The following is a 14,486-nucleotide window of genomic DNA, read 5'->3' as shown; positions in this document are numbered from 1 at the left end:
TAGGATCGCTCACTCAATGAGTTTGAGTCTGAGTGAGCTCTTAGAATACAGGCAATAGACTACACGTGCCCTTGCCTAGAGTAATATACTACAGTAGTCCCCCCGGCGCTAACTCGAACTCGCTTAACTCGAACTCCTCGCTAACTGGAACTAAGTCCAATTCCCCTTGAATTTGACAGTGTTTTTTTATAGTAATTTACTCCGCTTAACTCGAACTCGCTTAACTCGAAATCCTCTCTAATTCGAACAAATTTTGTTTCCCCTTGGTCAAATATATCCCGTTAACTGGAACTTTGGTTTTGAATCGTAGATCAGCGAACGTTAAAATGTGAGAAGAAAAAATTTTGACAACTGGAAACTATCAAAATAACAACAACTTAATCAGTGTATAATTGTATATAAATGCTTATAAATTTTATAAGATTTTGCGTGGTGCTACCGTTGTTATTGATCTAAATTCTTTAGTTCCTTTTGTATTCTTTCGATCTTTTTAATTTTAAGACGTCGTCCACTTTCGCTGACCATTCATATTGGGAGACCTGGTATCCCTTGATGACTGATTCGATTGGATTTTATATCTTATTGTATTACTTATATAATAAACGTAATCTGACACCAACTGCGGTTAACTCGAACCCCCGGTAACTCGAACAATTTTTCTTTCCCCTTGGGAGTTCGAGTTAGCGAGGGACTACTGTATAGACCATTTTGATGAAGATTGACAACTGATTACATCGCTATGGTCGAATGTATTGTAAAACACTTCACGGGACGTACAAGTCCATCCTAAGACGATTTTTATAGTGGTCGAGAGTAAATTATTAGGCAGAGGCACGAATGAGGGGGTGGCGTGGGTTTAACATGTCTCGAATCTCTCCCAGCGGACATTCTAATCGTTCCTTTATTTATATACCGATAATAAACAGTAATAATGTACTTGAAGATCAAGTTGAATACATTTTTCTCCTTCTATACTTCTATAAGACCTTTATGCTGCTAAATTCAAAATATGCAACGGTCGTGTTCGCAAATGCAGCTATCGCCACCGCGTTGCTTGAAATACGAATATTCACCTGACGTACAATATGCCATCTTTTGAGAGTCCTTCCTCCGACCCCTGGGGAGAAACTCGTATAGGGAAAACCCCCTTTTTTGTTTATGTATATGATTATGCATTGCCTGATTATATTTGTTGTGTAACGCAAATGATAAACTGATTTGTGCTGAGGGGTTTAGATGTGAAATATTCTCTCAACAAAGCGTATAATCGTGTGGTAAGTACGCGGGCGGATATGTAACCGCCATTTTGCACTACAAATTCAGGCGCCGTTCACAGGGTATACCGGATTGCCGTCGGAACAGGTCAAATTTTGAGATTAATTAAGTTAAGTAAAGTTTTTAATGTCTGTGATTTGAATAAATAAATACACTAAATCTATCAAATTGGTAAGTGTTTGCTAATAATCCGTTGCTTCGTACGGCTAATAAGGATATCGTGACGAGCGAACCAGTATCTTGTGAACGCAGCCTCAGTGAATTCTGGCAAAGTAAAACATCGGTCGAGTTATATGTCATATTATATTTAGCATATCTTGAATACAATAGGTAACCTTTCCACGTTGTGTCAAGTCTTCTTCAGTTACGACGTAGCGTTATGTAAACTAAATTGTGTTAATCGTGCATGCCTCTACTACTAAACTTAGATAATTCGTGTCAGGAAACGTGTTTGCCACCCGTGTTTAAAATATACATGTGAATGTCTATACAGCTATACGTTTCCTGCCATGTTTCCGGTTACATGCAATATCGCACGTATTTCTACCTAGCACACCTAATGAAGTGTATTATTGTAACTATTAATGCGTTGTGCATGTTTACTCTGGCATTAGCGAGTTTAAGACGCACCAAAACTACGACGCGGTGAAAAATATGTGAAAAAGAGAATTCCTTGAATTACGTGTAAAAATTCCCCGAATATCGTTGCTCATTCAAAGATGAAATTCTATATCATTAATGCTGATTGTTTTGTTATTTAGATATCTTTAAGCAATGCCCCCGATTCATGTCAATAATGTCATTTACATCCAATTCCTGGTAGAAAAAATATCGAAGGATAAAAAATACAGTGCCCAGAAGAAAAACGAAATTGTTAATGCAATCTGTGCCTTGTTGAATAGCAATGGCGGAAAAGTGGAAATACGTGGTGAAGAAACAGAAGGTAACTTGCTATCCACCACGATACTCGACTCCTTGACTCGAATGTTTGAACAGTCATTAGTGTCCCGATTTGGAGCTAAGATAAACAAGTCTTTTATAAATTTCGAGGACAAACATGAGAAAATAATAGCAATAAGTGTCACTAAAGCTGACTTCCTTGTAACTTTTAAATACAATCTTTACTTTACGACTAAAACACAAGTTGAGATCATTGACAATGTCCTGGACGCGTTAAACATTATGAACAGAAGATTTGTTGATCAACCCGTCCAACTTGGCTCACACCAGAAAACATTTCACAAAAATCGAAACTGCTCCTTCAGAGAAAATGAGGTGATTCAATTCAAGCTCCTAAAATCAGATTCATCAAAGCGCGTCACACTCGCAGATCGTATGATTGGTAAAAGTAACAAATTCAGTTGTTACGTATCAGCGTTCGCTAACCACAGGGGTGGTCATATTTACTATGGTATTGATGATGATGGCGTTGTTCAGGGAGAGAACACAGAAAACCTTTCCGAAATCGAGAAGAAAGTAGAAAAAGCCATCCAGAAAATGATCTGGCCTGACGTGATTGGTCAACCAAAACGAGGAGAACACTGGGAAATTTTCTTTCAACCAGTGCTGGACAAGAAATCCAACCTTATCCCATCAACGTTTGTGATCGTGATCTTTATCGCTCCTTGTTGTGGTGGAGTGTTCACAGAGCAACCAGAAAGCTATGAAATGGTGGAGGGAAAAGTTGAAAGGATGTCGTTCACAACTTGGAAGGGGAAACTACAACCTGTTGGTCTGAACAAGAGAAAACAAGAAGTTCCTTCCACAATGAAGCGTGTTTCATTAAGTCCTGCGGCGAAAAGGCGTTGCATCAAGGCTAATGAATGTTTAACGGAGCTCATTTGTAACGGAAAATGGAAATCCTTCACGAGATGCGCTGGTCGACTTCTACAGAAATATTCTGACAAACTTGACGTACATTTAATAGTGCTATCATGGGAAATAATGGCAAATTATCGACAAACCAAAATTCACAAAGCGTCTGTCTTGCTTAATAATTTCGATGCACGTTTTACCCGAGCAGAACAACCCTTGGTTTTTGAAGTGCTTTCTCTGTTTTTGAAAGCAGCAGTAGCGCGTGTTTCTGGCAAAGTTGCTGAATCTCGAGATATAGCAACTGATGCTTTAACCAAAGCGGATTGCATAGAACCTGGACTTTTTACTACTACTCGTATTTATTTTTCTGCCACATCAGTTTATGATAACCAAAGCGAGGCAGGATTATCGCCAGACGTACTTTGTAGCAAGGCACTGGAACACATGGAGTATGATGAAGACGCTCCAGTAACATGGGCAGACCTGCATCATAATGCGCACATCACGTTAGCAGCATATCATCTGGGATATACTTTGCCAGGAAAGATGATCAAAAAAGAGATCGATAAAGAGAGCTTAAAAAAGGCCCAAGAAAGTATAATGGCAGTGAATCAATCAGTTTGTGCGGGAAGTCCACTAACGATATACAGAGAGATCATGGTCACAATGGTTCAGTCGTTGCTTTACATCAGACACTCACAACTCGAACCTGAAAAGGAAACGAGATTCCTCAACGATGCATTTCAATTCGCAAAGAAAGCTGAGAAACTCGCCAAAGATTCTGGTCTCGAGGAAATGGTTTGCTGGGCCCAGAACACAATTGTTTCTTGTACTGAAGCATTATTGCTATCGAAGTTGACGAGAATGGAAAACATTAAGTTATACAAAGTACAGGAAATATTGCATGTAACAGAAACAGACTCGTAGGTAACCTGCCGCGTGACTTTTTGTAAATAGGTTTTTCTTACTGTAAATCTCCTTGAGAATGAATTGAATAAACTCGTTTTTAAATGTATTTTGCAGGTAAATAATGCTACTGTTCTCTCGGGAGAACGAATGGGAAAGGAGGGGTGGATTGTGATACGTCTCAAATAATTGACCAGTTGTTCCTGGTGGTCTTTCTAGTAGTTTCCTTTTGTCTGCCCGACGAGAGATGCGAGTCAGTCTATGTGGTCCGAGAGAATGAGCCTTCAGAATGAGAAAGATTAATTACGAGACTTCATAATATTTCTGCCCAACTTGGGGGGGGGGGTTGCAGCTTCCTGTTTGATTCGCTACGTATCAGAGAAGAGGAGTCTTATTAGAGATAAGTTTACGAAATGATCCCCTCTCAGTTTACGAAATGATCAAACGACATAATATTTTGACGATCACAAAAATTCGTTTCGATTATTTAACATAAATAATGTTTTTTGGTCCTGCTAAAACGTATTTTTCCTCCTCGCCAACGGAAACTCCACTTGTTTTGGTAAAGCAATATGTTTCTTTTCAAGAGGTTGGAATTTACTAACATGAATATCCATTGTAAGATCCGCTTTGCTTATTTCTCCTGCAGTGTTTTTATAGAAAGTTAAAATACGTGGGTTGAGAGTCCTTATCACAACACTGTTTTGGTTAAGGAATATTTCATTTCAAGAGGTTAGCAATTACTATGTTTAACCATTGCAGGATCCGCTTCGCTTATTTCTCCTGCTGTGTCTTAATAGAACTTGAATTGCGTGGGTTGAGAGTCCTTATCACGACACTGGAGAGAATTTCTCGTGTGGGGAAACCCTGAATATATTTATAAACACGACTGGCAATACGCTTTGTAATGTCCCCTTCGCTGATATGTAATAACTCACACAAATCTTTAGTTTTTCTACAATCGCTTTAATACAAAATACACAAACGATACAAAACGAAAGAACACACTTCAAACGACAGCCTCGTGATAAGTTGTCACGTGACTTTAATCTAATACAAATAAATCTAATCAAGTATCCCGATTCTACATCCCTTCCTTTCCAGTCAATTTAGTGTTCGAACAACCAATCATAACTTCAACTACACGAACTATCGTGTTCATACTGTTTCGTAATATATTTGTATCACTTTGGTTTGTCCATGATAAAATCATTGAATCGCTCGGGTAATCTAATCTCCCGCTTAAGTCTATTGGTGATAACCGTTTCGCTATCCGGTTGCGGCTGTTGTTGGGACTCGCTTTCCGTAGCTGTCTCCACTGGATTATTATATGGTTTTACAAATGAACTGTCTCTCCTAAAGATCGAGCCATCGTCCGCCTCTACCATCACTTCGTTCCCCTCCTTCGTGACCACCGTATACGGCTCCTTTTCGTAGTTGGCAGCTAACTTCCCTGACGTTTTAGTGTTCCGTAGTAGTACTTGGTCTCCTGGTAGAATAGTGCTATCATTTGCCCTCCTTTTTTCATCTGCATTAGCTTTTTGTACTAGCTTGTTTCGCCAATCGCGATCCCTTATGTTCTCATCAAAGTCGTCTATATCTCCCCTAAGTTCTGGAAGTTTACTTCTCAGTTCACGTTTGAACATAAGGAACGCTGGTGTTTTTCCAGTTGTGACTTGCGGTGTTGTTCTATACGCAAGAAGGAATTGTGGTAACTCCTTTCTCCAATCCTTGCCTTCAACTTGGGCCACTTTTAGTGCCTTGAGAAGAGTGCGATTTTGGCGCTCCACTTCACCGTTAGCTTGTGGCCAAAGTGGTGGTGACGTTCTGTGTTCAATATTCACTTGTTGTAAAAACCTCTTGAACTCCTCACTAACAAACTGTCTCCCGTTGTCTGATTTCAACGAGTAAGGAAAACCAAATCTAGCAAAAATTTCGTTTAGCGCTTTGATAATCTTTTCTGAAGTTGTTGAGTGCATAATGGAAACTTCGTAGTATCGACTATAGTAATCCACGACTACCAGCAAGTATTCTCCGGTTGGCATTGGCCCCATCAAGTCTACTGCGACATCTTGCCATGGGCCTGTAGGCATCTCGGTCCGTTTCATGGGTTCCGGTACATTATACTGGCTGACTACTTGACATCCATGACACGATTTACACACTCGTTCAGCATCTATGTCCATCTTGGGCCACCATACTTTCGTTCTTAATCTGCTTTTCGTCTTTACAATTCCTTGATGGCCTTCATGTGCCGCTTCCAAAACCTTTCTTCGCAACATCTGAGGAATAACGATTCGATTCCCCCGTAAAACAAGTCTACCAATCATGCAGAGCTCATTCTTTACACACGCATATGCCGACAGTTTACATTTAGTCCAATCTCCCGATTCGATATAGTATCGCACACTTTGTAATTCAGCGTCGATTTCTGACGCTCTCTCTATTTCTTTAGTCGTTAAGGCCACGGGTGTCGCTTGTATGGCAACGAAACGGATGACGTCCTCTTTCTCGCTGCTGTGGTCTTTTGGACTCTTCTGGTTCATTCTAGACAAAGCATCGGCAATGTTCGTCTTTCCAGGCCGGTAAACGACCTTGAAGTTGTGGCACTGAAGCCGTAATACCCATCTTTCGATCCTTGCTGAGGGTTTCGATGTCTTGTTGAAAATACACTCTAGTGGCTTATGGTCAGTTTCCAGTTCGAATTCACGACCATACACATATATATTAAACCGCTCGCAAGCCACACGAGTGCAAGTGCTTCCTTCTCTGTTTGGGCGTATCGCCGCTCTACGTCCGAGAGGTTCCTGGAGGCATACGACACCGCTCTCCACTGGTCTCCTTGCAGTTGTAGCAACACAGCTCCAATTCCCTCCGGCCCTGCATCCGCGACGATTCTCGTTTTGCAGTCGTTTCTAAAATAAGCCAGGGCTTCAGCCCTAGTCATCATCCATTTCAGCTTCTCAAACGCCTGCTGTTGCTCTGACCCCCAAACGAACGACTGTCCCTTTCTTAGTACACGACGCAACGGCTCTGCAATCTGCGCAAAGTCCGGGATAAACTTTGCCGAATACTGTACTAACTGTACGAACGACCTAACTTCCGAAACATTTTGTGGTTGGTCTAGCGTCGACTACAGCAGCAACTTTCTCTTCACTTGGTGCCACCCCTTTGGCACTGAGCTTGTGGCCAAAAAAAGTCAAGGCCGGAAGTCTAAACTGACATTTGTCCCCATTTACGGTAAGACCTTTCTCTCGCAGACGTGTTAGTACTTTATAAAGATTCTCATCATGCTCGGATAAATCAGCCCCGTAAACAATAAGATCATCCGCAATATTTGCCACCCCATTGCACCCTGCCAAAACATCTGAGATTATTTTCTGGTACTTCTCTGGAGCTGAAGTAATTCCGAACATCAGTCGACGATATCTATATAACCCCCGGTGTGTCACGAACGTCGTAATGTCCCTTGAATCCTCTGTGAGTTCCACTTGATGAAACCCCCATTTGAGGTCTATCTTACTAAATACCGTTGCTCCATTTAAATCATACAAAACTTCTTCTATGGTCGGAATAGGATGTCTTTCCCTTACAATCGCCTCGTTTGCCCTTCTCATATCGATACAAACTCGAATATCCTTTCCATCTGCTTTTGGAACAACCACTAATGGTGAAACCCACTTGTAGGCGTTGCTTCTGGCAATTCTTCGATAATACCCATGTCGAGTAAACTCGTCTAACTTATCGTCTACTTTGTCCCTTAGACCGAATGGCAGTCTACGCACCGGCTGAGCAACTGGTATAACATCCTCATCGATATGCAGTTTCAGCTTGTAATCCTTAAGTAGTCCGACTCCAGTAAAAATATCAGCAAACTCCTCACGAATATCTGAATCACTTCCCTCTTGTGTGACCGTGTTAACAGTTCTTATTATTTCTTCAGGTCCAACCCTGAGTACTTTCAATTGTTCGGCTGTTTTCTTCCCCAATATAGGCCTTCCGTTCTCTTTAATCACAGTGAAATCGTCTACACATCTTTCACTGTTTGCCTCGCACACAATCTCTGCTGTAAATGTCCCTACAACGTCGATTGGCTCTTTCTGTCCATACGCAAACAGTTTCTTGTCTGATACCCTTGACTCGCACCTAACATGTTTTCTTTTAAGATAGTTCCAGAGTTCACAATCAATTACATTACATGTTGCACCTGAGTATCTTTTTGTCCATGCCCACCAATAACAAAGGCATAGTCATCTCTTGTTGGTGTTTTTCCTTCTTCCTCAGAGACTTTATATGCTCTTTTCTCCTCCTTTTTTTCTTTCTCCTTGTTGTGCTTCTCCCCTGCTTTTTTGCAGCAAGCTGAGAAGTGACCTATGATTCCGCATTTATTGCAGCTCTTGGACTTTGCTGGACAATTTGCGTCTCGAGCAAAGTGCCCAGTTTTATTACAGTTGTAACATCGTCGTACGTTATCCTTGTTGTCGTGCCCAGTCCCCTTGGCTGAGTATCTGCGCTCTTTCTGATCTGTGTTGACCTTTTTCTCTTTTCGTCCGCTCCAACGCGATTTATGACTCACAACGTTTACTGTATTCGAACCTTCCATTGATTTCAACTGCTCTTCTACCGCCTCATATGCCCGCGCAATATCTTGTAAATCCTTGAGTGTTGCATTAACGCGTTCAAGAAACTTCCGTCTAAGCTTTGAGTCGCCACATTTCTCAATTAGTTGGTCTCGAATTGCTTCTTCCACGTTCTGAAATTCGCACGTAGTAGCTTTTTGCCTAAGACGCGAAACAAAATGATCCACTTTCTCGCCGTTCATCTGACTCATTTGACGAAACTGGTGTCTCTCAAACGGTAGATTCACTTTAGGGACGAAATACTCATCCAAGACCTTGACGCAATCCTTAAACTCTTTCTCTTCGTCTTCGTTTACTAACGTAAAATATAGTTCTTGCAACTGCAACCCCCCCGTATGCAGAAGTAATGCCACTTTCTGTTTGTCATTTATTACTCCCTTTGCCGTTAAAAACACATTAAATGACCGCTTCCAGCGCTTCCATCTCACAGCCAAATTCGTTGGGTCTTCCCTGGGGTTAAAGCAAGGAAGCCCTTTGACGTCGCTTGTCAATAAACTTGCTTGAGCGCCTGCCGGATTGCCGTTTTGTCCTGCGCCATCTTCGTCCGCGACAGACATTTCAAATATTTTCGCTAAATACTACACTCCCGATTGGTAATCTTGTCAAATTCACGGCTATAATGATAATGTTAGACGAACTTCCATCCTCGTCGCCAATGTAATGTCCCCTTCGCTGATATGTAATAACTCACACAAATCTTTAGTTTTTCTACAATCGCTTTAATACAAAATACACAAACGATACAAAACGAAAGAACACACTTCAAACGACAGCCTCGTGATAAGTTGTCACGTGACTTTAATCTAATACAAATAAATCTAATCAAGTATCCCGATTCTACACGCTTGTTCTCAGATACGCCTTTACATGAAAAAGATTCTCTCAACGAAAGTGTACATCGTGTGTGGTAAGTACTCATGCTAATATATAACTGGTTTTTGTTTTATAAACGAAACAAATACATGCAAATTCTTCATGTATATATAAGAACGAAATTATTTTAAAATACAATCTGTGCCTTGTTGAATAGCAGCAATAGCGGAAAAATGAAAATACGTGGTGAAGAAACGGAAGGTGACTTGGTTTCCACCACGATACTCGACTCCTTGATTCGAACGCTTGAACAGTCATCGCAATCCAGGTTTGGGAGCTGATATAATCGAGTCGGCTGACATTTTTGAGGAGAAAAAAGAGAAAGTGATAAGAATTTGTGTCAGTAATGCTGGCTTCCTTGTCACAATTAAATACAATCTTTATCTACCTACTCAAAAACAAGTTGAGCTTATTGGCAATGTTCCAAATGCGTTAAAAATATTGAACAGAAGATTTGTTGATCAACCCATCCAACTTGACTCACACCACAAAACGTTTCTTAAAGGCCAAGACTTTTCTGCCATTTACCGCACCCTTTGATCGCACCCCTATTTATTTGCTCGGCTCGAAATAATTAAAAAATATTTCGCTAATTTTATAAGCACAAATAATTTAATCACTTAGAAGCCAGAGCCGCTGGCCGATCCCAAGGTCTTTTACCCAAATCCAGAATCAAGGTAAAAGGCCCTGGGAACGAGGTTGGTCTTATAATTCCTCAGTTCACGAAATGACCAAACAACATATTAAATATTTCACTTTCAGCTTAAGAAATCTTTTCTTAGAGGGGATTCGGCAAAATATTTCCTGAAGTTATGATATTTTCCTGGGCTATTATTACTTCGGAATATATTTCGCGGAATCCCCCTCATTCCGGGTCTTTAAATGATAATAAGCTTTTCTTGCTTTTTGCCAACGGCCCCTTTTTCCATCGCTGAATATATTGACCAGTTCATCTTTGATACCCCACTTCTTTTGCTAAAGAAATATCTCATTTCAAGACACATTTGGATCCGCATGAGTCAGTTATTTTCCTACATTTTTTATGGGAGAATCCGGGGAGAATCCCATATATAATCGGGAAAACCCCTAAAAATTAGGAACATGCTATAATAAGTTCATACGCTTTTGCTCCAGATACACACGCCCTTACTGGCCTTACACATGGCAAAGATTTCCTTGAAAAAGTGTACGTCGTTTGGTAAGTACTCACCCTGATATTTAGCTGGTTTTTGTTTAATAATTTAAGTTTATTAAGCAAACGTTTAAGTGTCTATGTATTTTGACAATGCATGTATAAGACAAATCTTATAAACAATTCCGGTTTAAAAAAATAAAAAATATAGGATAGTAGCGTCTTATATTAACTCAAGAGATCTTCCGAGCTGGTGGATGAAACAACATGTAGCATTCGGCATTGCCGGAAAACGTACTTCAAATACAACTATTTTGCATACGATACTTTTTATTTACATTGTCTCAGTCGAAACATTACTTTGCAAAAAAATTATCCTATTGTTCGCCGAATAGCTTCTCGTAAAGCAAGTCTTTCAGTTCTCATGTTTAAAATATGAATACAGTTCCCAACCGGCAGGCACCTTTGCCTTTAGCAACAATATTGTATACATATATACATTACCATGCTAGCATACCTAAACTGATGTATTGCGACATTAACGCCGTACTTACTTAACCACTAAGGCGAAAGATACGGTAACAACGGGTATCTAAAGTTGGACATAGTATAAGAACTATTAAAAACAAGATGTACAAGGTTCAAAACATGGGCAATGAAAATCTTAACGCAATTTTGCCATAGTAAGATAAATATTCTATAAGTTACGCTTTTGTTTTGTGTTATTTAGATTTCCTGCCGCTTTAAAAAGCATTACCAGTGGGTGGTAACACAAACATTCGATAAAAAAATAGCCACATTTACATTATTACTCGTAGATTCAGAGCGTAGATCACAACTGTAAAACGTGTTCTAAGAGTTTGGCTGACAAAATGGCGATGGCGATGGCAACACCAACGAATCTTCATGCCGGTGACATTATTTCAATCAGATTCTTAGTAGATGAAATTTCAAAAAGAAAATGCGAAGAGCGGAAGTTAATAATCGCTGAAGCAATTTGTGCCTTGTTGAACAGCAATGGCGGAACAGTACAAATACGCGGCGAAGACACAAAAGGAAATTTGGACTCCACCACGATACTCGACTCATGGACACGAAGGCTAGAACAGTCATTGACATCCAGGTTTGGAGCTCAGATAACCGAATCGATTAATGTAAATTTCGAAGACAAAAATGAGAAAATGATCAAAATTAGAGTCAGTAAATCTCGCTTTCTCATCACAATCAAATACAATCTTTACCGACCTACTGAAAAACAAGTTGGGATCATTGTCAATGTCCAGAACGCGTTAGAAATAATGAACAGAAGATTTGTTGATCAACCCGTCCAACTTGGCTCACACCAAAAAACGTTTCTCACAAAACAAAATTCTTGTCTCAGAGAAAATGAGGTCATTCAATTCAAACTCCTGAAATCAGATTCATCAAAGCACGTCACACTCGCAGATCGTATGATTGGTAAAAGTAACAAATTCAGTTGTTACGTATCAGCGTTCGCTAACCACAGGGGTGGTCACATTTACTATGGTATTGATGATGATGGCGTTGTCAAGGGAGAGAACACAGAAAACATTTCTGAAATTAAGAAGAAAGTCAAAAAAGCCATCCAGAAAATGATCTGGCCTGACGGGATTGGTCAACCAAAACGAGGAGAACACTGGGAGATTTTCTTTGAACCAGTGCTGGACGAGAAGTCCAACCATATCCCATCAACGTTTGTGATCGTGATCTTTATCGCTCCTTGTTGTGGTGGAGTGTTCGCAGAGGAACCAGAAAGCTATGAAATGGTGGAGGGAAAAGTTGAAAGAATGTCGTTCACAACTTGGAAAGGGAAACTACAGCCTGTTGGTCTGAACAAGAGAAAAATAGAAGTTCCTTCCGCAATGAAACGTTTTTCATTAAGTCCTTTGGTAAAGAAACGTTGCCTTTGGGTTTATGAAGTTTTAACTGTGGCAATTAATAACGAGAGGTGGGATATTTTCCCGGCAATAGCCGAGAAAATTAAACAGGAATATCCTCAGGCTGGCAATCCTGAAGTCAACTTAGTAGTGTTGTCGAGGAAGGCCATGGCAAATTGTCGACGAGGAAATATTCACCAAGCGTATAATTTGCACACCGAATACCAAGAATGTTTTTCCCAAGCAGAGCAACCCATGGTTGCGCTTTTACAGTTCATGGAAGCAGAAATAGCGCGTGTTTCTGGGAAATCAGCTGAAAATCAAGTTATCGCAACTAACGCTTTAACAATCGCAGAACTCATAGAACCTGGACTGTGTACTGCTGCTCTCTATTTAGTCGCTGCGTCAATTTATGATGATAGTCAAAACGACTCAAGATTATCGCCAGACGTACTTTGTACCAAGGCACTGGAACACCTGGAGTATGTTGAAGATGCTCCAGTGGCACGGGCAGACCTGTATCATAATGCGCACATCACTTTAGCAGCATATCATCTGGGATATAATTTGTCAGGAAAGATGATCAAAAAAGTCATTGATAAAGAAGATCTTAAAAAAGCCAAAACAAGTATAATGACAGTAAATCAATCAGTTTGTGACGGAAATCCACCAACCGCATACAGAAAGATTTGGTTGGAATTGGTACAATCATTTCTTTACATTAGATACTCGCAACTCCAAACTGAAGGACGACAAAAGTTCGTCAACGCAGCAATTCAGTTCGCAAAGAGAGCTCAGAATCTCGCCAAGGAATCTGGTCTTGTGGAAGTAATTCGCTTGGCTGAGAATCTCATTCATCAACTGTCCTTGTGATAAACTCGCTTTTACAGGTACAGTCGAAACTGACCGCTTAATATACAGGTCTTGTAGGAATCACTATGCCACCTAAATGTAACGTTTAATATTACTAAATTCAAAATAAAACATAAATGCTTTTCATTACACATATCAAGTAACCGATTAAAAATTCAGTACTGCCCAGAAATAACCTAAATGTTAGATAATGTCATATATAATTATCATTTCGTTTTACGTAACTGCCGCCTTTCTTCTGACGAAAGAGCAGTTTGTAAAAATATTAAAATGAAGCTAGGACGGAAGCTGAATGTTTAGCCAAAAGAAAAAAAGGGGGAAATTACCATAATAGCCTAAACTAACGTTGAAAATACGTTAATATGACAGAGTATGAAAAAGTGAGAGATTGAAAATACGTTGAAAATACGTTAATATGAGTACCTATGGAGAGTGAAAACAGTGATATAAATTAATTGTATTTACAGGTTCTACCGTTGATATATTGTATACCAAATTACATCCTATTACAAAATACTCGGTGCAATCTTTAATGTAGTCAGTAAACCAACCAAGGGGGCCATTTGTCCGTCCGGGGAAATATCCCAAAGTGTGCAGGTGGGGTTATATTAGGGTCTAGTTGAATATGATTTGTTTATTCGGGCATTCAGACGAATGTCTGCCCAACGAGCCATGCAAGTCCAGTGACATACGCCCTTGCCCCTTGGAAAATATCTGAAAATTGGGGTCTCAGAAACGTGATTTGCCGCATATTATAGGTTGAAATATTTGCTATAAAACTACCTGTTTTAACAGAAATTGACCTAAACTTTCGGGTACAAATTGCCCGTCTTCTCGAAAGCTTGATCTTCAAGCTGTATGACTGGGGGTAGGTTTAGATGGCTGTATTAAAGAGGGTTGTAACCTCTACTTTGTTAGGAACAGTTCTATAAGTGAGAGGAAAATATAAAATATGAAAATTTTTGAAGTATAAACGCTTTTATAAGCCTGTCTCAGTAGTTTACGAAATAAATATGTGTTTGTTCTTCCTAACATCGCCAGAAAAACGCGACATGCGATTGCGTAACACCTCGA

The 14,486-nt window shown here is 40.0% G+C and overlaps 2 protein-coding genes across 2 annotated transcripts; both read right to left on the bottom strand.

Moving 5' to 3' along the window:
• Positions 1-5,180: 5,180 nt before the first annotated feature.
• Positions 5,181-6,727, bottom strand: LOC114526837 (uncharacterized protein K02A2.6-like). The gene has a single exon (XM_028548364.1). It carries the CDS (start codon positions 6,540-6,542, stop codon positions 5,181-5,183), a length of 1,362 nt encoding a protein of 453 aa, XP_028404165.1. The 5' UTR covers positions 6,543-6,727.
• Positions 6,728-7,091: 364 nt separating this feature from the next.
• LOC114526836 (uncharacterized protein K02A2.6-like) lies at positions 7,092-9,193 on the bottom strand. The gene is made up of 2 exons (XM_028548363.1): positions 8,190-9,193; positions 7,092-8,142 (listed from the first exon to the last, which is right to left on the bottom strand). Exons 1-2 carry the CDS (start codon positions 9,191-9,193, stop codon positions 7,092-7,094), a joined length of 2,055 nt encoding a protein of 684 aa, XP_028404164.1.
• Positions 9,194-14,486: the final 5,293 nt, after the last annotated feature.

This window comes from Dendronephthya gigantea, unplaced genomic scaffold (genome assembly GCF_004324835.1).
Source record: "Dendronephthya gigantea isolate DGI-Jeju-01 unplaced genomic scaffold, DenGig_1.0 000042F, whole genome shotgun sequence".
Taxonomy (NCBI): domain Eukaryota; kingdom Metazoa; phylum Cnidaria; class Anthozoa; order Malacalcyonacea; family Nephtheidae; genus Dendronephthya; species Dendronephthya gigantea.
This window is presented reverse-complemented; position numbering and strand designations above follow the sequence as displayed.